At 36.5% G+C, this 25,250-nt stretch overlaps 3 protein-coding genes and 1 long non-coding RNA gene across 9 annotated transcripts; 3 read left to right on the forward strand and 1 right to left on the reverse strand.

Annotated features, from left to right (window-relative positions):
- Positions 1 to 222: 222 nt before the first annotated feature.
- LOC147408416 (uncharacterized) lies at positions 223 to 658 on the reverse strand. Its single transcript, XR_015177087.1, has 2 exons — positions 512 to 658; positions 223 to 400 (listed from the first exon to the last, which is right to left on the reverse strand). It is a non-coding gene; the product is annotated as an uncharacterized LOC147408416 (long non-coding RNA).
- An 868-nt stretch (positions 659 to 1,526) lies between these two features.
- LOC147408417 (pectin acetylesterase 8-like) lies at positions 1,527 to 6,675 on the forward strand. 3 transcript variants are annotated; one of them, XM_086437419.1, is made up of 14 exons: positions 1,533 to 1,822; positions 2,823 to 2,944; positions 3,108 to 3,190; positions 3,592 to 3,721; positions 3,818 to 3,897; positions 4,001 to 4,087; positions 4,175 to 4,299; positions 4,388 to 4,448; positions 4,597 to 4,650; positions 4,747 to 4,824; positions 5,342 to 5,447; positions 5,596 to 5,741; positions 5,842 to 5,964; positions 6,487 to 6,675. In XM_086437419.1, exons 2-14 carry the CDS (start codon positions 2,824 to 2,826, stop codon positions 6,571 to 6,573), a joined length of 1,281 nt encoding a protein of 426 aa, XP_086293545.1. In that variant the 5' UTR covers positions 1,533 to 1,822; position 2,823; the 3' UTR covers positions 6,574 to 6,675. The 3 variants fall into 3 exon arrangements, with proteins under 3 accessions (XP_086293546.1, XP_086293545.1, XP_086293547.1); XM_086437420.1 differs by lacking the exon at positions 4,747 to 4,824 and having other exon boundaries at positions 1,527 to 1,822; XM_086437421.1 differs by lacking the exon at positions 6,487 to 6,675 and having other exon boundaries at positions 1,538 to 1,822; positions 5,842 to 6,215.
- Positions 6,676 to 9,736: 3,061 nt separating this feature from the next.
- On the forward strand, positions 9,737 to 15,290 carry LOC147408418 (cleavage and polyadenylation specificity factor subunit 3-I-like). 2 transcript variants are annotated; one of them, XM_086437423.1, is made up of 5 exons: positions 9,737 to 10,038; positions 10,147 to 10,244; positions 12,260 to 12,305; positions 12,382 to 12,531; positions 13,255 to 15,290. In XM_086437423.1, the coding sequence occupies exons 1-5, from the start codon at positions 9,874 to 9,876 to the stop codon at positions 14,887 to 14,889; spliced, it is 2,094 nt and encodes a 697-aa protein (XP_086293549.1). In that variant the 5' UTR covers positions 9,737 to 9,873; the 3' UTR covers positions 14,890 to 15,290. The 2 variants fall into 2 exon arrangements, with proteins under 2 accessions (XP_086293549.1, XP_086293550.1); XM_086437424.1 differs by lacking the exons at positions 9,737 to 10,038; positions 12,260 to 12,305 and having other exon boundaries at positions 12,340 to 12,531.
- Positions 15,291 to 18,848: 3,558 nt separating this feature from the next.
- Positions 18,849 to 24,597, forward strand: LOC147408419 (cleavage and polyadenylation specificity factor subunit 3-I-like). Of its 3 annotated transcripts, none has more exons than XM_086437425.1 (5): positions 18,849 to 19,171; positions 19,286 to 19,383; positions 21,710 to 21,755; positions 21,832 to 21,981; positions 22,701 to 24,597. In XM_086437425.1, exons 1-5 carry the CDS (start codon positions 19,007 to 19,009, stop codon positions 24,333 to 24,335), a joined length of 2,094 nt encoding a protein of 697 aa, XP_086293551.1. In that variant the 5' UTR covers positions 18,849 to 19,006; the 3' UTR covers positions 24,336 to 24,597. The 3 variants fall into 3 exon arrangements, with proteins under 3 accessions (XP_086293551.1, XP_086293552.1, XP_086293553.1); XM_086437426.1 differs by having other exon boundaries at positions 19,030 to 19,171; positions 19,308 to 19,383; XM_086437427.1 differs by lacking the exon at positions 18,849 to 19,171 and having other exon boundaries at positions 19,311 to 19,383; positions 21,693 to 21,755.
- Positions 24,598 to 25,250: the final 653 nt, after the last annotated feature.

Here is a 25,250-nt window from a genome sequence, read left to right on the forward strand (position 1 = left end):
ATAACTCAAACTAAAATAAACCACCAAATTTCAATTTTTTTTTTTTATCAATCAAGTTAAAATTTTCAAATTTTTTTCATTAATCAAACTAAAATTCTTAGATTTTTTCGTCAATCAAACTATAATCAACCACCAAATTTTAGATTTTTTCATCAATTAAACTAAAATAAACTAATAAATTTCATATTTCATACATAAGAAACTATTGAAGAAGAACATAACTAAAATAAACCAATAAATTTCAGATTTTAGATTTCTTACACAAGAAACCACCACCAGATTTCAAATTTCATAGACAAGAAACCATTGAAGAAGAACAAACTTGTAGTTCAACAATTGATCGAAGTTGACATTAGTTGTTGTAGTCGATCCAAGACATGAATCTAATGGGAAATACAATCTATCAATTTTTGAAGAAAAATCCACAGTTAGAATGCTTAAATCAACATACATGATGGTTCAAATCGAAAAATATATTAGGGTTCTTCAATACAGTTGAGATGCATCTTACATATAGTTCAACACTTGATTGAAGTTGACGACGATGGTTGTTGCCATTGATCTAAGGTATGAATGGAATGAGAACAGATCTAGTAGTGTTTTGATAAAAAGAGACGAGGAATAAGTTTGATTGAGGAGGGAGATATAAGATATTGGATGCCCAACATATTTTCATTAATTGTTCAAGGATATTTTTGTCAATTTACATAAATCGTTTTTATGATGTCTGCTTCTCGCGCAAATGCATATTTTGAAAGTGCCTAATACTTGCTTGACCAAACCGTGTTTGAAAAAGTCAAAATTTTACCTATTTTTCGTAACAAATGGTAATCACGCGCGTAAAAGTGTATTTTAAACCCACCAAAAGCGCAGTTTAAAAGTGGAATCAAACACCACCTAAGTATCTTTCCGTCCTAATAAAAAAAGAAAATATACGTAACTTTTGATTCACACATCTGAAAAACACTTTCCTTACTAATTTAATAGGATTTAACATCTTACTAAGAGTCATTGGGCATGCATGGTTTATCAAATTAGCAATCCAATATAGCAACCTTCTAGATTTCATGAAAAACTCAGATTAAAAACAAATAGCTCAAATTTTTTTCTTTTAATTGAATCAAAGTGTTGAAATTTGATGGCTAAGAACCCCCAAAATATAAAATTAAAATTCAACCATGACAAATAATGAGTTTTTTAAAGAAAAAAAAGAAAAATCAAATTAATTTCCCATACAAACATGTGGCATCGAATCATGTTTTTAGATGCCCATATGTGCGCTTCCTACCCTTGGTAAGATATGAAATCTTACTAAGTTAGTCAGGCTAGGTTTACTCAAAATCTATCTGCTAGATACGTTTCACTGGATACAGCTCATCCTACCAAATCAAATCACCGCTGAACGCGTGTCATTTTCTCAGCTCATCATCATCATTAATAGGACAGACTTTATTCTTTCCATGCAACATTTTATTAAGGAAAATACTTTAATGTTCATTATTACAAATTAATAAAGACGATAAAATTTGTTTGTAGCGTTTCGGACAGCAATAAAAACGGTTTTTTGTTTTAGTTTAAATATCGAAGTAAATCAATCGGTTTTTCGATCTAAGAAACCGAAGCGAATGAGTTTTTTGTTCGCTCTTGGGTTCTGTTCTCTGCTCATAACTGTCGGTGACAACTGTCCCAGCTAGTAAGTGTGGGTCAGACCGTCTTGAAAAACTGGCAAGCGAACTTGGCATAGTGTCAGATTCCGGTCAGTGAAGTTGACTGAAACGATTCACCGGAGAATAGAGAATCTATTTGTTCTCAATATTTTCAGGTAGAACAAATGATTTTAACTTAATGGGGACAATTTTTCTTTGAATGTTTTTTTCTATTTTATGGGCGAAGATTGGCAAAAAGTTATTTAAAAATTGGGAATTTTGGATTTGAGTTTATGTTCTATCGGCATTTTTTATTGGAAGAAAGATTGGGTTGTCTGGTTTTAGGGGTGTATTAGTTTTTTTTTAGTTTTCTGATTTTTTGGCTAAATTTGAAGAAATATTCTGTTGGGTTTTTTTTTTAGGCGAAGAGTGGATGATAGCCTGGTTTTACTGGACAAATACTGATTTTTTTTTTTTTTTTCTTTCTAAACTGTTAATAATTTTTTAATGTGGATTTTGGATGTAATGGGGTGTGGTATTTTCAAGAAAATGTTTGTATGGGTGTTAAAATAATATTCTTTAATGAAAATTTTAGTATTTTTAAATAGATTTCTTGGGTTTCAATTACAGAGGATGGTGTGAGTTGTGTGTCTAAAGTTGGGAATTTTTTTTATTTCATTTTATTTTTTTTTGGGTTAGAAACATTATTTATATTTTTTTAGTTGAAAAGTAGTTATAACCTTAAAGATAGAATGATGAGAAGTGGGTCGTGCAATTTTTATTTTTATTTTTATTTACAAAACAAGGTAAATGTGAGAATTTGGATTGTTTGGTAATTTCAGTTAGTTCATTTTTATTTTATATTTTGGTTTTTTTTTTTTAAATAAAAACTTAAAAGTGCTTGATGATAGAATGATGAGAAATGGGTCTTGCAAAATTGTTGGCAAAAACAGAGTAAATGTGAGAAGAAAATTATTTCAATTTTCTTCTTTTTTCCCTTTATTTTTTTTATTTTTATTATTTATTTTATTCCTGATAATTGGTGTTTGCTTCTCTGTCTGATTCAAGGGAAGAGTTTAATATTTTTATGTTTTATATTATATATCAGCAATTCAATAAACTCTATGTCTATCTTTTATTATAATCCTTATGTTTTGGTAATATTTTTCAATACAGAATGATCGATGCAAGATCATGTGGATTGTTAAATGTCTTCGTCTGTTTATTGATAATGGTGAAAGTAGATGGATTCTATGTGGGGATTACTTATGTTCAAAATGCCGTAGCGCATGGTGCTGGTAAGAACTTTTAGTACTCTAAATTGGATCGTTCTTTATTCTTTGTTTTTCGTTAATAAATTTACGCGTACCTATGCAACAACTGTTTGCAATTTAGATTTCTCAATACTTAGTCACTTTTAGTTGACTATTTTCTATGTTTGAAATTCAAAATTTCGTGCAGTTTGCTTGGATGGGAGCCCACCAGCTTACCATCTTGACAAAGGATTCGGCGCGGGGATTAACAATTGGTTGATTCATCTTGAGGTCAGTTGTTTTCATCCAACACATCTATATATCATTTTCAAAACTTAATGTTAAACAACCATTTATAGAACTTTTGTTTCATCTTTAGTGTCTTAAAGCTCCAAGGATCAAAATTTCGGTATCGAATCCCAATTTTAGCTACTAATGGCACAAATTCATGTAAACATTTTGAGCAACTGAATCACCTTAACCGTTTACCCCATTAAAAGTACTAAAATTATGAATTGTGACACTATTTGGTCACTTGTGAATGTTGAAAACATATTTACTGATCTAGACCTTTACATTTACACATAAAATGTTTCTTGATGTTTCTACGATCTATTTATTTAACGGCCAACGGGTATAAGGTGTTGCTTGATGGACCCTTTTTCTTTCATTTTTTCGTTTTCCCTTTTTAGGGAGGAGGATGGTGCAACAATGTCACAAATTGTCTTGCACGCAAGAATAGTCGTTTAGGTTCCTCTAAGCAAATGGCGAAGCAACTTGCTTTCTCTGGGATTCTTAGCAGCAAGGGAAGATTTAACCCGGGTGAGAGTGAGACTTGTAACGTATTGGTTATCCTCTTGTTCTTGGTTTTCAAATCTATGTTCTGCAAGGCAGCTAAAACTACACTTCAATATGCAGACTTCCATGATTGGAATAGGGTGAAGATACGGTACTGTGATGGAGGATCATTTACCGGAGATGTGGAGGCTGTAAATCCGGTAAATTTTCCCATCACTATTATAGCTTAATTTCATGAATAAAACTAAAAACCTATGAATATTTACTATGATTTTCTATATGGGTATCTATGAATCTGATCAGATTACCAATCTTCACTTCAGAGGAGCAAGGATTTGGCTTGCTGTTATCGAGGACTTATTAGCAAAAGGGATGAAAAATGCTGAAAATGTATGGGCCTTTCAAATATCCATCTTTTCCTTTTCTTTTTTTAAGTTGTATTCTTATGTTTGATAACCCAATTTTTTTTTTTAACAGGCTCTTCTTTCTGGTTGTTCGGCTGGTGGTTTAGCCTCCATTCTCCACTGTGATAGCTTCCGTGCTCTCTTACCAATGGGTACCAAAGTAAAATGTCTCTCAGATGCTGGTTATTTTATAAATGTGTAAGCTCTTAATTAGGACCATTTTTAAATCAAATTGGACTTACTTTTGTTATTTGGATAGCTAACATCATTTGCTACGGTTTGACAGGAAGGATGTTTATGGAGGACAACACATTCAAACCTACTTTAATGATGTGGTGACATTGCATGTATGTTTTTCTTTTCTTTTTTTCTAAAAAACATAAATTAAAATTATATATCTATGAATTTTGTATGTTCATTATTTATTCATTTTGTGTGACAAGTGACCTTACTTTGCTCTTATAACCTTGCTTATACATTATACATCCTATACAGGGATCGGCAAAGAATTTGCCTGCGGCTTGCACTTCAAGAATCAAACCAAGTATGGTAAGTACATTGATTCTAATATTATTTTGGTTCATTGTTTAAATCCATACTTGAGCACTGTCTCTACCTTCCTACCAACACATCTGAACATTGCAGTGCTTTTTCCCACAATACTTGATGCAACTGATTCGCACTCCACTATTTATATTGAATTCGGCCTATGATTCGTGGCAGGTAAGCATTTCCAACATTATATGCATAAGCTTTGATGCCCAATGCATCAATATATTCATTTCCAATATATTCTTATACAAGGGTTTCGAGACACGGGGTAGGTTATTTTGGATTGAGAACCACCGGCTTCTCCCTCACTTTAATTGACTCACAATACATGAAGTCTAATTGATTGCCTCCAAAACAAGTATGATTGGACCAATTCCTACCGAGTCTTCTAAGTTGTTTAAAGCTGGTTTTGGGACCCTCCCTGCATCTTATTTCACCATAAAATTAATATTTGCCAATCAAAAACCCCTTATCAATGATCACGACATGAAATACATAACATTATCTAGGGTTTTTCATTGAGTTTTCTTAGACCTTGCACATTATAAATAACACAACATATAAGTTCAAACATCTTTTTGTACATTTCTTCCAATTCAGTAATGGGTTTCTCTCCCTTTTACTTCAATAGAATTAGAAAATGTAAGAATTGTTGAGTTGGAAGTCCTTATGTTTTTTTTTTTTTCAGATAAAGAATATTTTGGCACCGGGTGTTAATGATCCCCATGGCTACTGGAACGACTGCAAACTCGATATCAATAACTGTTCTCTCAATCAAATCAAAACCATACAAGGTTACTACTCTGAAGATCCCTCACTCTCCGTCTCACGAATCTTGATGTAACCTTTAAAGGAAAAAGGTTTAAGGATTAGAAAAAATTTTAATCAATGATTTACAGATCAAAAAATATTAAAAAAAATTATGCAATGTGACTTAAACAGGTTTCAGGTTGGAGTTTCTAAGTGCCTTGTCAGCACTAGGGCGCTATCCTGCAAGAGGCATGTTCATTGACTCATGCTACCAACACTGTCAATCCGAGACGCAGGAGACATGGTTAACGGATGACTCTCCCGTACTGAACAAGACAGTAAGTAACTCCGTTTCTTTTAATTTTCTTTTTTACATAAATTTTTTGCTAGATTACACAACTCTAATTTTAATCGTCCATATTAAAAAAAAAATGGCAGGCAATTGCAAGGGCAGTTGGTGATTGGTTTTACGACAGAAGTCCCTTCCAGAGGATCGATTGTCCTTACCCTTGCAACAAATCTTGTCGCAATCGTCTCCTCAGCCCACAACAACAATCCGAAGTATAGCTAATTCTTATATATTGGTCAATATTTATTATTCATGATTCATAATTATATGATTATTGAAAGTCAAGTGAGAAGCAACCAATGATTGATCAAGTTGTCAAAATAAGCAAAGGCCACCACGGCACTAGAATAATGTGCTGGGTGTCTCTGCATTACTGTTATGTATTTGATTATTATTCTCGCAATAAAATCATATTATTGTAGTCGATTATTATTCTCGCAATAAAATTATATTATTTTATGAATTGTTGGTTGAGCATCTTTTACTTCATCCAAGGAAAAAAACAGGGTTGAGTGATCATGCAAGCAATTGTAACAACAAACAACAAAGCCTAATCCCGAAGACTTGGGGTCGGCTAAATGAATTTTGTTCCTCCATTCCACTCTCTCCAGTCAAGTTTTATGTTATTCTGAGTTCATATCTGCTTTCACTGTCTCCATCCAAGTTATTTTGACTCTCTCCTCGCTCTTTAGGACTTTTAACTTGAATCTTTTTTTCTTTTTCTTTTTTACTAGGGATGTAATCGACGTTCGTTCAAAACCATCTCTGCCCACTTTCTCATCATCTATACGGTAACATACTTGTTCAATGGTGTGAATTAGCAAGAACTCCGGATATACTAAGCTCTGATTATTCTCAGTCTCAGTTGTTTAATGGTGTAAATGATAGAGAACTCGAATATACAAATTTCTGATTATTATCAATTGCCACTCTCCAATCTAGTGCCCAATGTTCCAAAACGGATCATTTAGGTTTATATGTAAATCAAGGATTTATTTTGCACCAAAGATCATGAATTGAAGTGCACTAAAACAACGGCAAAATCGATGATTCAAATACTGTGAAGAATTCCTATGTAAAAGCAAATCTGAACTCAAAAGAAAGATGATAGAAATAGTGAAAGCAAATATAAACTCACTCTCCGTTACAAAAGCAATAAGATTCATTTAGCCGAGCCCAAATGTTTGTGTTAAAGCTTTGCAGTTGTTAGTACGGAACTTAGCTACGAGCAAGTTTCATGTGTTTCCTCATTTATGTATGTAGTGTCAATGGTCTTTTGGAGTTTATCGCATCATTAAATCAAATCACATAAAGCATAATCACAAAAAGTTTGGTCCCGATGATTGAATCCCATTCTTGTATTATATTACGTCGAAAATTGTGTCAAATGTTCAAGTTTGTTCTTTTTCTCTCTAAATACCAAATCTACTTCCTTTTTCAATCTTTTGTCTCACTCTTTTAGAACCTTTGAAGTACACTTTACCAAAAATATTCTTGTTGCACATGCCTAAATTATCTCAATCAACTTTCCTTAATTTATCATCTTTGGGACTAACTCCTATACTTTTTAGGAATACATTCATTTTTAATCTTTCCATTTATCCAACATCTTCTTCTCTGCTTCGTTCTATCAATGAACATATTATTTTTGGATTATTCATTAATTACAGTTCTAACGGACCAAATCAAGTGTTACTATCTTATCGATGACCTTGATGCCCTGACCAATGTATCACAATGAACCACCCCCGTCCCCCCTAATCGCGTAGATGTGTACATTTGAAATCTTGAAATCCACCATGGGCTCATGGTCTCTAGTGAATATGCTTAAATCCAACTATTAGATATCACCAATGAGGCCAATTTTTAACGCCTAGACTAATCAAGTTTTGGGCAGGAGCAAGTATTATTGGCTCAGTCGACCCAAAACAATATGCCATGCCAGCGCGAGAAAGAGATCTTAGTCACTTAAACTCAGCTCCTTGGCCATACAATTTTAGAGAATAAGATGCGTTGTATTAACCATTAAGTACATGAGATACATTGTATCGTCATGTCAATTTATTTTATCACAGATGAGAGGTTGTGGTAGAGAATGATATATTTAGCACTATCATTAATAATTAACATCTTTACATGAGACTACTTTCTATATCTTGATTGATGTAATATCTATAAACATCCAATTCGAACCCCGAAGAGAATGATATATTTAGCACTATCATTAATAATTAACATCTTTACATGAGACTACTTTCTATATCTTGATTGATGTAATATCTATAAACATCCAATTCGAACCCCGAGGGATTGGCTCAATGGCAATTTTAGACCAATAAATGGATAATGCCTATAGGTCGTGAGTTCAATACCCAATATGTGCATTAACTCCTCAAAGGCCACCCGTGAGGGCGCACCTCACTTACCTAATAGGTGTGATGTGTGGGCGTTACCTGTGCCTCGGGACTAGTTTTTGGACAAGACCATGGTCCATGGATTGGGCAAATCCCATATATGAATCCAGTCCGCTGTCTAGAAGCATTCCCAATTATCAAAAAAAGAAAATCCAAGTAGGTATTGTGTAATAATCATCCAAAAAATTATCAATAAAGTTCATTTTTTATATATAGATCTAGAATAGTCCATATCTAGCCAATAGGGCTGCAACTTGGGTAGACTAAACCTGAACTTGTTGGGTTGAACCCGACCTTGTGTCAAGTCTAAACATAGTTAGCTTGGGTTCAATCTCTGGTTCGAGTAACAAAAAAAAAACCTGACTCAAATAGGGTTGGATTTGGGCAAAGGCATCAGGCATCAGGCAATCGATTTGCTCAACCCGAACTTAATATGGTTATAATAAGAATCTATCGGTCCTAATTCCTATTCAATTTTGTTCCCTTTAGACTTGACTCTAATCGGACAGTGAAAATAAGGATCTAGAAACAGGGTTTTCAATTCGATTCAATGGGTATCCATTGACACTCCTAATTTAAAAGAGTCCCACAAACCTTACTAATTTAGTAGGATTTCACCCAAGGTCCTTGGGCTCACCTAGTGGCATTCAAAAACTTGATATGAGGCTTTAGAATTGTAGAGGACAAAATTCTATGAATTCAAAAAAATAAAAATTTAAGTTATTTTTCAATGTTAAATTTCAATTTTAAGTTTGAGAGTTATATAGAAGTTTGATAATCATCCATTTTCACCACCAAGGTTAGATTGGATTTATTCTGTAGATCATTATTTTAAATCTCTATATGTCCCTCTACTAAAAAGATAGTTACTTAATGTTGTACACGTGCCGAGTGGGATGATATGAACAGCCTACTATAACAAAAAAATAGTCATCCATTTTCAAAACCTTGATCAAATTCAAAAGATTTTTTTTTTAATTTCTTTTATCTGAATTTTTTTATGAAACGTAAGGGGTTATGATGTTAGATTGCCGATGTAGTAATGCATTTGATAAAAATGACCCTTAGTAAGGCTTAAAATCTTATTATGTAAGGGAAGTGTTTTGCAAAATGAGAAACATTTTCCTTACTAACTCAATAAGATTTTAAGCCTTGCTGAGGGTTGTTATGCAAAAATGGATTACCACATCAACAATCCAACACCGCATCCCTTTAAGTATCTTCTAAAAACTGGAAAAAAAAATACAATTTCTTTTGTTTTTGATTCAAGGTTTTGAAAAAGAGTGGCTATAGAACTTCGACATAACATCAAACTTAAAATTGAAATTCAAGGGTGAAAAATATTTTCTTCTTTTTAGAATTTTGTATCTTTTCAAAGTTCATAGAAGTTCGTCCTCTACAACCTTGAAGCATCAGATCATGTTTTTGGATCCCACAAGATGAGCCCAAGGACCCTTAGTGAGGGTGAAATCCTTACTAACTTGGTAAGACTAGCCGGACTCATTAAAAATCGATTTAAATGGTTTGACTCGTCCGATACGAGATGGTTCAGTATGTATCATTGGATTTTAAAACCAACACTGCTGGAGACTGGAGACTGGAGTGGAGGTGGGGGAAACGTCTTGAAATCTAGTTAGGGTTCGGTTCTCAGTTCAACTAACCAATCACCATTGTCGAGGGGTGTTTGTGTGAGAGAGAGAGAGAGAAATGGGTTCGAAAGGAGAAGAAGCGCTATCGTCACAGACACTGAAGAGAAGGGATTCTTCTATAACAAGAGAAGTTGGGGATCAGCTCATCATCACACCGTTGGGGGCTGGCAATGAAGTGGGTCGCTCCTGCGTCTACATGTCTTATAAAGCCAAAACTGTTTTGGTCTGTTTTCTCTTTCTTCCTTAATAATTCAATTATTAGGGTCTAGGGTTTTATGCTGGATTTTTTATACTTAATTTGCGTTTTTTTTTATATTATTGGGTTTGATAGTTCGATTGTGGGATACACCCAGCATACTCGGGTATGTCTGCGTTGCCGTACTTCGATGAGATCGATCCATCAACCATTGATGTCCTTCTTGTTACCCAGTATGTGTCTTTTTTAACTCTCATTACTTCTCTTTTTATTTTATTTTTTATTTGGTGCCCTTTTGTATATATTAATCAATTACATATTCATATATGTAAATGTATATCTGTGTGTTTCAATTGAAATTTAGAGCATTGTGGGTTGGATAGTCTATATGGTGAAATGTTCTAATTGGGAGCTTGTTTTTGAAGAGCTTACTTGTTGTAACCTAACTTTCCGCATCACTAACACTTAGGTGATTTTGATGTATTGGTTGGGTTTGTAATTCGGTGTTATTGCCAGCACTACGTCTCAAGTTCTCTTAGAAGAAGCTACCTGGGGAAAGGGCTAACAGGGCATCTGTGGGGGTGAGTGGGTGGGTTTGGGGAGGTGGGTGTGAAAGAAGGGTGCCAGAGGATTGAAAGCCACCACGGAGTGGATATGTTTTTTTTTTCTTGGACGGAGGGGGGCAAAATAAGGGTACCAGAGGAGTGAAAGCTGCCATAGAGTGGGCATTTATTTATTTATTGTTAGTATTATTATTATTATTATTTTGGAGGGGGGGCACCATAGGAGCGAAAACCGCCACAGAGTGGACATGTGTTTGGAGGGGGGAGGGGAGCAAAAGAAGGGTACCATAGGAGTGCAAGTCGCCACAAAGTGGACATCTGTTGGGTGGGGAGGGGCAAAGGATGCCAGAGCAGTGAAAGCTTCCATAGAGTGAGCATGTGTTTGCGGGAGGGGGGCAACATAAGGGTAACAGATGAGTGAAAGCCATCACAGAGTGGACCACCGCGGATGTCGACTACAGAGAATGAGGGGGGGGGGGGGGGGCGCAAAAGAACGGTACCATAGGAGTGAAAGTTGCCACAGAGTGGACATGTGTTGGGTGGGGAGGGCCAAAAGGATACTAGAGCAGTGAAAGCTGCGATAGAGTGAGCATGTGTTTGCGGGAGGGGGAGCAACATAAGGGTAATAGATGAGTGAAAGCCATCACAGAGTGGACCACCACGGATGTTGGCCACAGAGAATGACGCCCAAAATGATATGGGCTCCGCACCACTGACAAGAGGTGCTTTTTGTGCCCTAATCCGCATTCATACTTTCGTTAATTGGGGCTTGACAGAGTTTCCTAGCATAAGGGCCATATCACAAAAGTCAGTTCATCCTGGCATTCAACATTATGGAAATATTTTAGTCTTTCCACTTAATTTGTCCCTTCAGGATAATTTTTTTACATAATTAGTAATGTCAAAATTGATGACTGTCACTTTTGTCACAATGATCTCTATGATGAGGAAAACTAAGAACAATGTACAAGAATGTCTAATTCCTTATATGAGTCTGTCTATGAATATTTGTAATTCTGCTTGTGGAGCCCACATGGGTATTGGATGTCTCTGATACATTTTGGGGACAGAAATGTGTGAAATGGATCTCTTATTGTTAAATAATTTTCTTCCAACATGCATCATTTGTATTTTGCCCGTAATTTGTTGATGAACCTTACTTGTACCGCCAATAAATACGAGTACCCATAGCTCCATTTCAAACCATCTACACTGCATTTGCAACACAATGGACCAGCCACAATAAAAATAGATAATCACATGCATGCTTCGGCTTTGTAGTAGCCCATTGATAGGCGCTAACTAGCATAGGGGACCATGCTTTTAACTTGTGTAGAAAACTCCAGTGCACTCCTTTCTTAGGCAATCAACATTCTTTGATTTTTTTTTTCTTTTTCTTTTTTGAATTATTAATGGGCCAGCTTAATATTGATATATGTTAATTGAACCTCGATCGAAGGCTTCACTCATGGAACTGATGAATATGTAACAGTGCCCTTCCACTCTTTTCAAAACCAGTATTTTTCTAATTTTTCGTTGTTTTTCTTTTTTTGAATATGAAAAGGTAGTTTTATCCTAATCATATACTATGTATATAATTCCAATATATTTATGTTAATTCAAAAGAATTTCTCAATGTTTTGGTTTATGAGATTCATTGCAAAAAAAATTCTGTTTATGTGCAGCTTTCACCTGGATCATGCTGCATCACTTCCATATTTTCTGGAGAAGGTTTGTAACTTCATTCAATGAATGTTTTGTGTAGTGACCTTGCCCCATAAACTGATGTATGGATAATGCATGTCAGACAACCTTCAAAGGCCGTGTTTTTATGACTCATGCAACAAAGGCCATCTACAAGTTGCTTTTATCTGATTATGTTAAAGTGAGCAAAGTTTCAGTCGAAGACATGTTATACGATGAACAAGACATTCTTCGGTCCATGGACAAAATTGAGGTGTGTGCTTGCTAATTTTATTAATATATCTTGCACAATTATCCTTTTAAGTTAAGTAGTGCAGCATACATTAAATTTTTCTACATGGCTGGTAGCCAGTCATGTCAAGTATGATGCTAATGGATCTCTCTTTCCATATTTTCTCTACCAAATTTTGGATTGCACCATATAACATATGTAACTTGAAGTCGTGAGGATGTGGTTTTAAAATTTGTGTTTATTAACTTCTCTAAACATCTGCAAGTCCCTTTTTTCCCTTTAACATTATTCTAGAGATCTGCTATTGGCACCCCAACTTTATTTATTACACCCCTATCAAAGATTAAAACACAATATTCAAACATTACAAAGATTTGACTCAAGTTATTAATCAAGATTACAAAACATTGTAACACGTATTCAAACAATTTCAGTAGTTGTTTACTATTAGGATTTGGTTCATATAAGACCCTAAACCTTAAAAATAGAAATCTAACAAAGAGAGGGAGGTAGGCTATTGGCACACCAACTTGTACTTATTCTCAATTATTCACTTAATTTTAATTGGTGATGTAAGAGATAGAGACTATCGGCACCCCAACTTTTACTTAGTCTCAATTATTCACTTAATTTTTTTTTAATTTTTAACAGGGGGTGTAATAAGTAAAAGTTGGTGGTGCCAATAGCAGCTCTCGTATTCTATTGTCTCCAAACAATTGACTGCATGTGAATTACCCTATGCAGGTTATTGACTTCCACCAAACATTAGAAGTGAATGGAATACGCTTCTGGTGTTACACAGCAGGTCATGTACTTGGTGCTGCCATGTTCATGGTTGACATTGCTGGAGTTCGTGTGCTCTACACAGGAGACTACTCTCGTGAAGAAGACCGACACCTTCGTGCTGCGGAGACTCCACAGTTTTCCCCTGATATCTGCATTATTGAATCCACCTATGGTGTCCAAATCCATCAGCCCCGGCTCGTTCGAGAGAAACGCTTCACCGATGTTATCCATTCAACCATCTCTCAAGGGGGTCGTGTCCTCATCCCAGCATTCGCCCTCGGACGGGCACAAGAGCTCCTCCTCATTCTCGATGAATATTGGTCAAACCACCCTGAGCTCCACAACATCCCAATCTACTATGCGTCCCCTCTTGCCAAGAGGTGTATGGCGGTCTACCAAACCTACATCAATGCCATGAACGATAGGATCAGGAATCAGTTTGCAAACTCAAACCCCTTTGACTTCAAGCACATTTCACCACTGAAGAGCATCGAGAATTTTGATGATGTAGGCCCATCGGTTGTTATGGCAAGTCCAAGTGGGCTCCAGAGTGGGCTATCACGTCAACTATTCGATATGTGGTGTTCTGATAAGAAGAACGCATGTGTCATACCCGGGTATGTAGTTGAAGGAACGTTGGCTAAGACCATCATCAACGAACCGAAGGAAGTCACACTCATGAATGGCCTCACTGCCCCTCTCAACATGCAAGTCCATTACATTTCCTTCTCGGCCCATGCCGATTATTCACAAACGAGTTCGTTCTTGAAAGAGTTAATGCCTCCTAACATAATCCTTGTTCATGGAGAAGCCAATGAAATGGGGAGGCTTAAACAGAAGCTCATCACCTTGTTTGCTGATGGTAACACCAAAATTATCACTCCAAAGAATTGTCAATCTGTTGAAATGTACTTCAACTCTGAGAAAATGGCCAAAACAGTTGGAAGACTTGCCGAAAAGACCCCCGAAGTTGGGAATACAGTTAGTGGCTTGTTGGTGAAGAAAGGTTTCACTTATCAGATAATGACACCCGATGATCTCCCTGTCTTCTCACAGCTATCAACAGGAAACATCACCCAGAGGATTTCTATCCCTTATTCTGGTGCCTTCACCGTGATAAAACACCGGCTTAGACAGATCTACGAGAGTGTAGAGTCTCCCCCTGTTGGTGACTTGGAAGGCCCTACATTGTTGGTGCACGAACGGGTTACGGTGAAACAGGAGTCAGAGAAGCACATTTCCGTAACGTGGGCTTCGGACCCAATTAGTGACATGGTTTCAGACTCCATTGTTGCTTTGGTTTTGAACATCAGCCGAGAAATGCCTAAAGTAACAATAGAGACAATCAAAACAGAGGAAGAAAATGGAAAGACGACTGAGAAAGTGCTCCACTCATTGTTGGTTTCGCTATTCGGTGATGTTAAAATCAATGAGCACGGTAAGCTTGTGATCAATGTCGATGGGAATGTAGCATATCTTGATGTTCAGAATGGAGATGTTGAAAGTGAAAACGATAGTCTTAAGGAGAGGGTGAAGACAGCATTTCGGCGGATCCAGAGTGCCATGAAGCCTATCCCACTCTCTGCATCATAGCATTGCTCTATTATCTTCAATTTTTGGGCCAAATCTTCAGAAAGAGGGAAGAGGATTTGTAGTTTTAATAGATAAGAGCAAACCCTGCAATCGGCTTTGTAGGCTCTTCCAGTGGGCTGAAGTCCCCACATTTCTCCAGTGTAGTGTTTTGAAAGTAAAATGTTTTATTTTTTTCATGTTTGAGCTTAAAGAGGTTCTTAGCTTTTCTTTTGAGGAAATTGTTGACAGGTTTGTGAATGAAACTGGATGTCTTCACCGTTGGTTGGTCATTGCAATGAGAGCAAACTTTGTCTTTCCTCAATGCACTTAAAATAGGATAAAAGATGTGAAAAACACTTCCCTTGAGGAAATTATCTTTAGAAACAAAACTCTTTCTGAATCTGATATTTTATCATCCTCTATGACTTGTTCTGAAATTTTGTGGTGATCACTACATTGTTTAGCTTCCTGTCACTTAAAAAAAAAGGAAAAAAGATGTGAAAAACCATATAAGAATCCTGTACAAGGGTGGAGAGATCAATGGTAGTCTTGATGCTTGATCTGCTAATCGATGCTTTGATATCAAATGATAACAGATTTGGTGCACATTGTTGATGCCTTTTCTCCTGTCAAAATCTTAGGTTTCAATTGGACCTTGGCTCAATTAAAATTTTGATGGCTACACATTGATATTAATGAGAATGAGGAAATATCCTATAACTGCTTTTTCCCTTTAGGGTGTTTGATTTAATGAAAATTCAAATTTCATGGAATTTGAAATCCATGGAAAAATGTATATATACATATGGGGAGCGTTCGGCTGACAATCTTAGAGAAAGAGTGATTGTAATTATTTTTGGAGAAGGATCTGTAATATCACAAACAAAAACTCCTCTAAGGCAATCGACGGCATAGAATTGCCCATTATAATATATGATGTCATCATAGGCGCGGTAGTCCACTTCTTATCTCCTGCTCTACAGAAGGCCAATTTCTCCATATCTCCGAATATTGCCATTGCAATATAATCATTAAGAGTAGGATTTTTGGACAAGAAGATGTAAAAGGATTTCACATCTTTTAGGCTAAGGGCAGTATCTCCTGCTCTACAAAATATGTTTGGAATTGTTGTCACAGCCCCTGTATTGTAAGAGGATTTAGTAATGAAATTACTTGACTCTCTTCCACAAAAACCAGCCATCCTTCAGAGGATCCGCAGCAGTGTTTGCCACGAGCCTCGGGTAACTCTAACCAATGAAATTGGGATATTGATAACGTTGCAAAGCTTCCTATTAATGGTAGGATTTCTTTCAAATTAATTTTTTTTTTTATTCCTCTCTAATTAACGAAGACTCTTAACACAATATATAATATTGTTAAAATCATGATTTAGTTGGATTTTTTCAAATGCTCAAAATTAGAGGTGGCAATCTTAACACTATTCACTAACAACACGAAATTAGTGGGTTTGTGTCAAGTCTAATTGGGTTTAGGTCCTGATAGTGTCAACCCATTTATATCATGATTGATGTAATATCTATAAACATTCAATTCGAACCCCGAGAGGTTGGCTCAATGGCAATTTTGGACTAATAAGCAGTTAATGTCAGTAGATCGTGAGTTCGATATCTAGTATGAGCATTAATTCCTCAAAGGCCACCAGTGAGGGCACATGTCACTTACCTATTGGGTGTAATGTGTGGGCGTTGCATGTTCCCCGGAACTAGTTCTTGGACAAGTCTAGGCATAGTTAGCTTGGGTTCGGTCTCCAATTTGAGCAACAAAAAAAAAATCATGACTTAAATCAGGTTGGATTTGGGCAAAGGCATCAGGCAATTGATTTGCTCAAACCCGAACTTAATATGGTTATAATTAAAAAACATTTATTATATATTGATTTTTCCTGTTTACATTTTGTATTTCAGTATTTTGCTCTTCTTTTTTTTTATGTAATTTTATATTTCCATTAAATGATTATGTTACAACTTCAAATATTTGTTTAGTTAATCATTATTTTCTTCTTCGTTAAATTTTCTTATAATTTTTATGTGTGTAAATTTTGAAACACATTTTTAGAAAAAATAATTATAAATTTTAAGTTCTTTTACATATCACTTACCTTGATATAAGCCCGCTTATCGTAACTAAATTATCTAGTATTAATGGAGAATGAATTAACCCGAACAAACCGCTTAGGTTGGGTTCGGTCGAGCATTTCATACCCAAGGTTGGGTTGGGCACGAGGAACGGGTTGATGTTTGTCAAGTTTTAGTTGGGCTCGGATTGATCCCTAACCCGCCTGAGTTGCAGCCCTAACTATTAGCCATAGTTAAAGAATCCTAGGACCATCAAGAACGGAGATCCACATGATTCGTGCAAGTCATCCCAGTCGTGATTGCAAAGGGCGAGTTAAAAAATGTTAATGGTCTATCACATTGGCTTGTCCAAGATATTAAATTACTTGTATGATATTATTAAAATATAGATCAAGTTTTTTAAAAATTTTGGTAGAGTTAAGCAGATTAACTGTTTCTTTTAATAATATTATTAATTCTTTAATGATTTAAATGTTTGTTCTCTATGGATAACAAGATTTATAATGGAACTCTAGTAATGCCCCTTGGTATAAAATAATAATAATTATTTAAATATATTAATTAATTAATAAACCATTTAAAATAAGAGTGTAATATCGATTAACTTTAGAAGATATGAAAACCTTCGACCATTTATAACATGAAAAGAAGGGTAAAACAAATTGACTCCAAGTGCCCGCGGGTACTCATCAGGTAGAATCTATCGGTCCTAGTTCCTATTTAGTTCTATTTCCTTTAGACTCAACTCTAATCCGACAGTGAAAATAAGGATCTAGAAACAGGGTTTTCGGTTCCTATTCAATGGGTAACCATTGACACTCCTAATTTAAAAGAGTCCCACAAACCTTACTAATTTAGTTAGAATTTCATCCTTACAAAGGATCCTTGGGCTCACCTTGTGGCATCCAAAAATTTGATATGATGCTTCAAGGTTGTAGATGAAAATTTTTTATAAACTTTAAATAAAAAAAATTAAAAAGTTATTTTTTAACGTTGAATTTCAATTTTAAGTTTGACAATTATATGCAAGTTGAATTTCAATTTTAAGTTTGTCAATTATATGCAAGTTCGATAATCAACCATTTTCACCACCTAAGATTAGTTGAGATCACAAAATTGACTGGGTTTACTCCCAAATCATGTTTTCAAATCTCTACATGTCCTTCCATCAAAATGATAGTTATTTAATATTATATACGTGCTAAGTGGAATGGTACGAGCAATCCACCATAACAAAAAATATAGTCATTCATTTTCAAAACCTTGGATTAAATTCAATGTAATTTTTTTTATTTAAGTTTTTTTATGAAACTTAAAAGTTTATGGTGTTGGATTGTTAATGTCGTAATGCATTTGAAAAAAATGACCCCTAGTGAAGGAAGTGTTTCGCATTTTGAAAAACACTTCTCTTATTAACATAGTAAGATTTTAAACCTTACTAGGGTCATTTTACTAAAATGGATTACCACATCAACAATTCAATAACACCGCATCTCTTTAAGTATCTTCTAAATTTTTTTTTAAAAAGAACAATTTCTTTTGTGTTTGATTCAAGGTTTTTATAATTAATGACTATAGAACTTTCACATAAGTATCAAACTTAAAATTAAAATCCAAGGGTGAAAAATATTTTCTTCTTTTTTTAAATTTTTTATCTTTTCAAAATTCATGTTTTTGGATCCTACAAGATGCGCCATCCTTCTTACCATCTTTTTTATTTTATTTTATTTTATTTTTTTTATTTTTTATTATTTAACCGAGGGAGTATCCCATCAACACTCTCACGTAAGCGTGACAGATTAATCTCCCTTGGAGGCCCCGCATGGCCAACCCCATCTTAGTAAAGACTAGTCAGACTCATTTAAAATCGATTTAAATGGTTTGACTCTTCCGATACGTATCATTGGATTTTAAAACACTGCTGGAGAGCAGAGCCTGGGTGGAGGAAACGTCTTGAAATCTAGTTAGGGTTCGGTTATCAGTTCAACTAACCAATCACCATTGTTGAGGGGGGTGTGTGTGTGTGTGTGTGTGAGAGAGAGATGGGTTCGAAAGGAGAAGAAGCGCTATCGTCACAGACACTGAAGAGAAGGGATTCTTCTATAACAAGAGAAGTTGGGGATCAGCTCATCATCACACCGTTGGGGGCTGGCAATGAAGTGGGTCGCTCTTGCGTCTACATGTCTTATAAAGCCAAAACTGTTTTGGTCTGTTTTCTCTTTCTTTCCTTAATAATTCAATTATTAGGGTTTAGGGTTTTATGCTGGATTTTTTATATTTAATTTGCTGTGTTTTATTATTATTATTATTGGGTTTGATAGTTTGATTGTGGGATACACCCAGCATACTCGGGTATGTCTGCGTTGCCGTACTTCGATGAGATCGATCCATCAACCATTGATGTCCTTCTTGTTACCCAGTATGTGTCTTTTTTAACTCTCATTACTTCTCTTTTTTCTTTTCTTTTTTTAATTATTATTATTTTTTATTTGGTGCCCTTTTGCATATATTAATCAATTACATATTCATATATATATATAAATGTATATGTGTGTGTTTATTGCAATTGAAATTTAGAGCATTGTGGGTTGGATAGTCTATATGGTGAAATGTTCTAACTGGGAGCATGTTTTTGAAGAGCTTACTTGTTGCAACCCCCAAGAGATATGGCCTATGGGTTTTAACTTTCCGCATCACTAACACTTAGGTGATTTTGATGTATTGGTTGGGTTTGTAACTCGGTGTTATTGCCAGCACTACGGCTCAAGTTCTCTTAGAAGAAGCTACCTGGGGAAAGGGCTAACGGGGCATCTGTGGGGGTGAGTGGGTGGGTTTGGGAAGGTGGGTGTGAAAGAAGGGTGCCAGAGGATTGAAAACCACTATGGAGTGGGTATGTGTTTTTTTTTCTTGGAGGGAGGGGGGGCAAAATAAGGGTATCAGAGTGAAAGCCAACATAGAGTGGGCATGTATTTATTTATTATTGTTGTTGTTATTATTTTTTGGTTGGTTGGGGGGGGGGGGGGGGGGTTGTGGATAAAAAGAAGGGTTCCATAGGACGGAAAGCCGCTACAGAGTGGTCATGTGTTTGGAGGGGAGGGGGCCAAAAGAAGGGTAATAGGAGTGAAAGCAGAGTGGACATATATGTTTTTTTTTTTCCTGGTTGGGGAAGAAGGGCACCATAAGAGTGAAAACCCCCACAGAGTGGACATGTGTTTGGAGGGGAGGGGAGCAAAAGAAGGGTACAATAGGAGTGAAAGTTTGCCACAAAGTGGACATCTGTTGGGTGGGGAGGAGCAAAGGATACCAGTGCAATGAAAGCTGCCATAGAGTGAGCATGTGTTTGCAGGAGGGGGGCAACATAAGGGTAACAGATGAGTGAAAGCCATCACAGAGTGGACCACTGCGGATATCGATTACAGAGAATGATGCCCAAAATGAAAAAAGGGGGGGGGGGGGGGACAAAAGGGTACCATAGGAGTAAAAGTTGCCACAGAGTGGACATGTGCTGGGTGGGGAGGGCTAAAAGGATACCTTAGCCGTGAAAGCTGCCATAGAGTGAGCATGTGTTTGCGGGAGGGGGGGGGGAGCACTTAAGGGTAAGAGATGAGTGAAAGCCAGCACAGAGTGGACCACCGCAGATGTCAGCCATAGAGAATGACGCCCAAAATGATATGGGCTCCGCACCGCTAACACATAGGTGCTTTTGGTGCCCTAATCCACATTCATACTTTCGTTAATTAGGGCTTGCTAGAGCTTCCCAGCATAAGGGCCATATCGCAAAAGTCAGTTCATCCTAGCATTCCTAATATTATGGAAATATTTTAGTCTTTTCACTTAATTTGGCCCTTAGGGATAAATTTTTTTACATAATTAGTAATGTCAAAATTGATGACTGACACTTTTGTCACAATGATCTCTATGATGAGGAAAACTAAGAACAATGTACAAGAATGTCTAATTCCATATATGAGTTTGTTACGAATATTTGTAACTCTGCTTGTGGTGCCCACATGGGTATCCGACTGGATGTCTCTGATACATTTTGGGGACAGAAATGTGTGAAATGGATCTCTTATTGTTTAACACTTTTCTTCCAACTTGCATGATTTGTATTTTGCCCGTAATTTGTTGATGAACCTTACTTGTACCGCCAATTAACACGAGGACCCATAGCTCCATTTCAAATCATCTACGCTGCATTTCCAACACAGTGGACCAGCCACAATAAAAATAGATAGTCACATGCATGCTTCGGCTTTGTAGTAGCCCTACTGATAGGCGCTAACTAGCATAGGGGACCATGCTTTTAACTTGTATAGAAAACTCCAGTGCGCTCCTGCTTACTTAGGCAATCAACATTCTTTGATTTTTTTTTTTCCTTTCTTTTTTGAATTATTAATGGGCCAGCTTAATATTGATATATGTTAATTGAACCTCGATCGAAGGCTTCACTCATGGTACTGATGAATATGTAACAGTGCCCTTCCACTCTTTTCAAAACCAGTATTTTTCGTGTTTTTTTTTTTTTTTTTTGAATATGAAAGGTTGTTTTATCCTAATTATATACTATATATATAATTCTAATATATTTATGTTAATTCAAAAGAATTTTCTTGTATTGGGTTGGTCCCCTCGACCCCCCTCGTTTTTCTTTTCAATAAAATTATCTTTACTGATCAAAAAAAAAATTTCTCAATGTTTTGGTTTATGAGATTCATCGCAAAAAAGTTCCTGTTTATGTGCAGCTTTCACCTGGATCATGCTGCATCACTTCCATATTTTCTGGAGAAGGTTTGTAACTTCATTCAATGAATGTTTTTGGTAGTGACCTTGCCCCATAAACTGATGTATGGATAATGCATGTCAGACAACCTTCAAAGGCCGTGTTTTTATGACTCATGCGACAAAGGCCATCTACAAGTTGCTTTTATCTGATTATGTAAAAGTGAGCAAAGTTTCAGTCGAAGATATGTTATACGATGAGCAAGACATTCTTCGGTCCATGGACAAAATCGAGGTGTGTGCTTGCTATTGTCATTAATATATCTTGCACAATTATCCATTTAAGTTAACTAGTGCAGCATACATTAAATTTTTCTACATGGCTGGTGGCCAGTCATGTCAAGTATGATGCTAATGGTTCTCTCTTTCCATTTTTCTCTGCCAAATATTGGATTGCACCATATAACATATGTAACTTGAAGTCGTGGGGATGTGGTTTTAAAATTTGTGTTTATTACCTTCTCTAAACATCTGAAGTCCCTTTTTTCCCTTTAACATTATTCTAGAGATCTGCTATTGGCACCCCAACTCTATTTATTACACCCCTATGAAAGATTAAAACACAATATTCAAACATTACAAAGATTTGACTCAAGTTATTAATCAAGATTACAAAACATTGTAATACGTATTCAAACAATTTCAGTAGTTGTTTACAATTAGGATTTGGATCATATAAGACCCTAAACCTTAAAAATAGAAATCTAACAAAGAGAGGGAGGTAGGCTATTGGCACACCAACTTGTACTTATTCTCAATTATTCACTTAATTTTAATTGGTGATGTAAGAGATAGAGACTATTGGCACCCCAACTTTTACTTAGTCTCAATTATTCACTTAATTTTTTTAAATTTTTAACAGGGGGTGTAATAAGTAAAAGTTGGGGTGCCAATAGCAGCTCTCGTATTCTATTGTCTCCAAACAATTGACTGCATGTGATTTATCCTATGCAGGTTATTGACTTCCACCAAACATTAGAAGTGAATGGAATACGCTTCTGGTGTTACACCGCAGGTCATGTGCTTGGTGCTGCCATGTTCATGGTTGACATTGCTGGAGTTCGTGTGCTCTACACAGGAGACTACTCTCGTGAAGAAGACCGACACCTTCGTGCTGCGGAGACTCCACAGTTTTCCCCTGATATCTGCATAATTGAATCCACCTATGGTGTCCAAATCCATCAGCCCCGGCTCGTTCGAGAGAAACGATTCACCGATGTTATCCACTCAACCATCTCTCAAGGGGGTCGTGTCCTCATCCCAGCATACGCCCTCGGACGGGCACAAGAGCTCCTCCTCATTCTCGATGAATATTGGTCAAACCACCCTGAGCTCCACAACTTCCCAATCTACTATGCATCCCCTCTCGCCAAGAGGTGTATGGCGGTCTACCAAACCTACATCAATGCCATGAACGATAGGATCCGGAATCAGTTTGCAAACTCAAACCCCTTTGACTTCAAGCACATTTCACCACTGAAGAGCATCGAGAATTTTGATGATGTAGGCCCATCGGTTGTTATGGCAAGTCCAGGTGGGCTCCAGAGTGGGCTATCACGTCAACTATTCGATAAGTGGTGTTCTGATAAGAAGAACTCATGTGTCCTACCCGGGTACATAGTTGAAGGAACGTTGGCTAAGACCATCATCAGCGAACCTAAGGAAGTCACACTCATGAATGGCCTCACTGCCCCTCTCAACATGCAAGTCCATTACATTTCCTTCTCAGCCCATGCCGATTATTCACAAACGAGTTCGTTCTTGAAAGAGCTAATGCCCCCTAACATAATCCTTGTTCACGGAGCAGCCAATGAAATGGGGAGGCTTAAACAGAAGCTCATCACCTTGTTTGCTGATGGGAACACCAATATTATCACTCCAAAGAATTGTCAATCTGTTGAAATGTACTTCAACTCTGAGAAAATGGCCAAAACAGTTGGAAGACTTGCCGAAAAGACCCCCGAAGTTGGGAATACAGTTAGTGGCTTGTTGGTGAAGAAAGGTTTCACTTATCAGACAATGGCACCCGATGATCTCCCCGTCTTCTCACAGCTATCAACAGGAAACATCACTCAGAAGATTTCTATCCCTTATTCTGGTGCCTTCACTGTGATAAAGCATCAGCTTAGACAGATCTATGAGAGTGTAGAGTCTCCCCCGGTTGTTGACTTGGAAGTCCCTACATTGTTGGTGCACGAACGGGCTACGGTGAAACAGGAGTCAGAGAAGCACATTTCCGTAACGTGGGCTTCGGACCCAATTAGTGACATGGTTTCAGACTCCATTGTTGCTTTGGTTTTGAACATCAGCCGAGAAATGCCTAAAGTAACAATAGAGGCAGTCGAAACAGAGGAAGAAAATGGAAAGACAACTAAGAAAGTGCTCCACTCATTGTTGGTTTCGCTATTCGGTGATGTTAAAATCAATGAGCATGGTAAGCTTGTGATCAGTGTCGATGGGAATGTAGCATATCTTGATGTTCAGAATGGAGACATTGAAAGTGAAAACGATAGTCTTAAGGAGAGGGTGAAGACAGCATTTCAGCGTATCCAGAGTGCCATGAATCCTATCCCACTCTCTGCATCATAGCCTTGCTCTATTATCTTCAATTTTGGGGCCAAAATTTTCAGGAGGGAAGAGGATTTGTTGTTTTAATAGACAAGAGCAAACCCTGCTATCAGCAAAAAATGTATATATGCATATATGTTGGGAGTATTCGGTTGACAATCTTAGAGAGAGAGAGACTGATTGTAATTATTTTTGGTGAAGGATCTGTAATATCACGAACAAAAACTTCTCTAAGGCAATCAACAGCATAGAATTGCCCATTATAATATATGATGTTGTCGTAGGCGCGGTAGTCCACTTCTTATCTCCTGCTCTACAAAGGCCAGTTTCTCCATATCTCATCGCAACATAATCTTTGAGAGTAGGATTTTTGGACAAGAAGATCTAAAAGGATTTCACATCTTTTAGGCCTTAGGGAGTGGTTCCACCGTGACAATCCAGAGTAAGATACTCTTTACCAATTTCCATAACCCGGAAATCCAATTGTTGTTACAGCCCTTGTATGGTAAGAGGATTAGTAATGAAATTACTGGACTCTCTTCCACAAAAACCAACCATCCTTTAGATAGATTGAAAAAGCCACCAAGTGTGCTGTTTTCGTTTTTAATAAATTGGGATACTTCCTATTAATGGTAGGATTTCTTTCAAATTAATTTTTATTTATTTCTAATTCATTTCTAATTTCGAAGTAACAAAGACTCTTAACACAATATATAATATTGTTAAAATCATTATTTAGTTGGACTTTTTCAGGTGCTCAAAACTAGAGGTGGCAATCTTAACACTATTTGTGAACAACATGAAATTAGTGGGTTTGAGTCAAGTCTAATTGGGTTTAGGTCATGATTAGTGTCAACGAGTCTAACATGATTATTAAATGGTTGGATTTGGATTAGAGGCACAACCTGCTTAACCCATTTTTATACGTTTAATTAT

This window comes from Akebia trifoliata, chromosome 3 (genome assembly GCF_017979445.1).
Source record: "Akebia trifoliata isolate Shusen 1 chromosome 3, ASM1797944v1, whole genome shotgun sequence".
Lineage (NCBI taxonomy): Eukaryota > Viridiplantae > Streptophyta > Magnoliopsida > Ranunculales > Lardizabalaceae > Akebia > Akebia trifoliata.

What these genes read in the sequence shown, in the direction of transcription:
- LOC147408418 (XM_086437423.1), top strand. Translation starts at nt 9,874, where the DNA reads ATGGGTTCGAAAGGAGAAGAAGCGCTATCGTCACAGACACTGAAGAGA. An exon ending in GATGTCCTTCTTGTTACCCA is followed by an intron (nt 10,245 to 12,259) that starts GTATGTGTCTTT and finishes GTTTATGTGCAG; the next exon opens with CTTTCACCTGGATCATGCTG. An exon ending in GGTCCATGGACAAAATTGAG is followed by an intron (nt 12,532 to 13,254) that starts GTGTGTGCTTGC and finishes TACCCTATGCAG; the next exon opens with GTTATTGACTTCCACCAAAC.
- LOC147408419 (XM_086437425.1), top strand. Translation starts at nt 19,007, where the DNA reads ATGGGTTCGAAAGGAGAAGAAGCGCTATCGTCACAGACACTGAAGAGA. An exon ending in GATGTCCTTCTTGTTACCCA is followed by an intron (nt 19,384 to 21,709) that starts GTATGTGTCTTT and finishes GTTTATGTGCAG; the next exon opens with CTTTCACCTGGATCATGCTG. An exon ending in TTCCATATTTTCTGGAGAAG is followed by an intron (nt 21,756 to 21,831) that starts GTTTGTAACTTC and finishes AATGCATGTCAG; the next exon opens with ACAACCTTCAAAGGCCGTGT.
- LOC147408417 (XM_086437419.1), top strand. Translation starts at nt 2,824, where the DNA reads ATGATCGATGCAAGATCATGTGGATTGTTAAATGTCTTCGTCTGTTTA. An exon ending in CAAGAATCAAACCAAGTATG is followed by an intron (nt 4,651 to 4,746) that starts GTAAGTACATTG and finishes TGAACATTGCAG; the next exon opens with TGCTTTTTCCCACAATACTT. An exon ending in GCCCACAACAACAATCCGAA is followed by an intron (nt 5,965 to 6,486) that starts GTATAGCTAATT and finishes CTTTTTTACTAG; the next exon opens with GGATGTAATCGACGTTCGTT.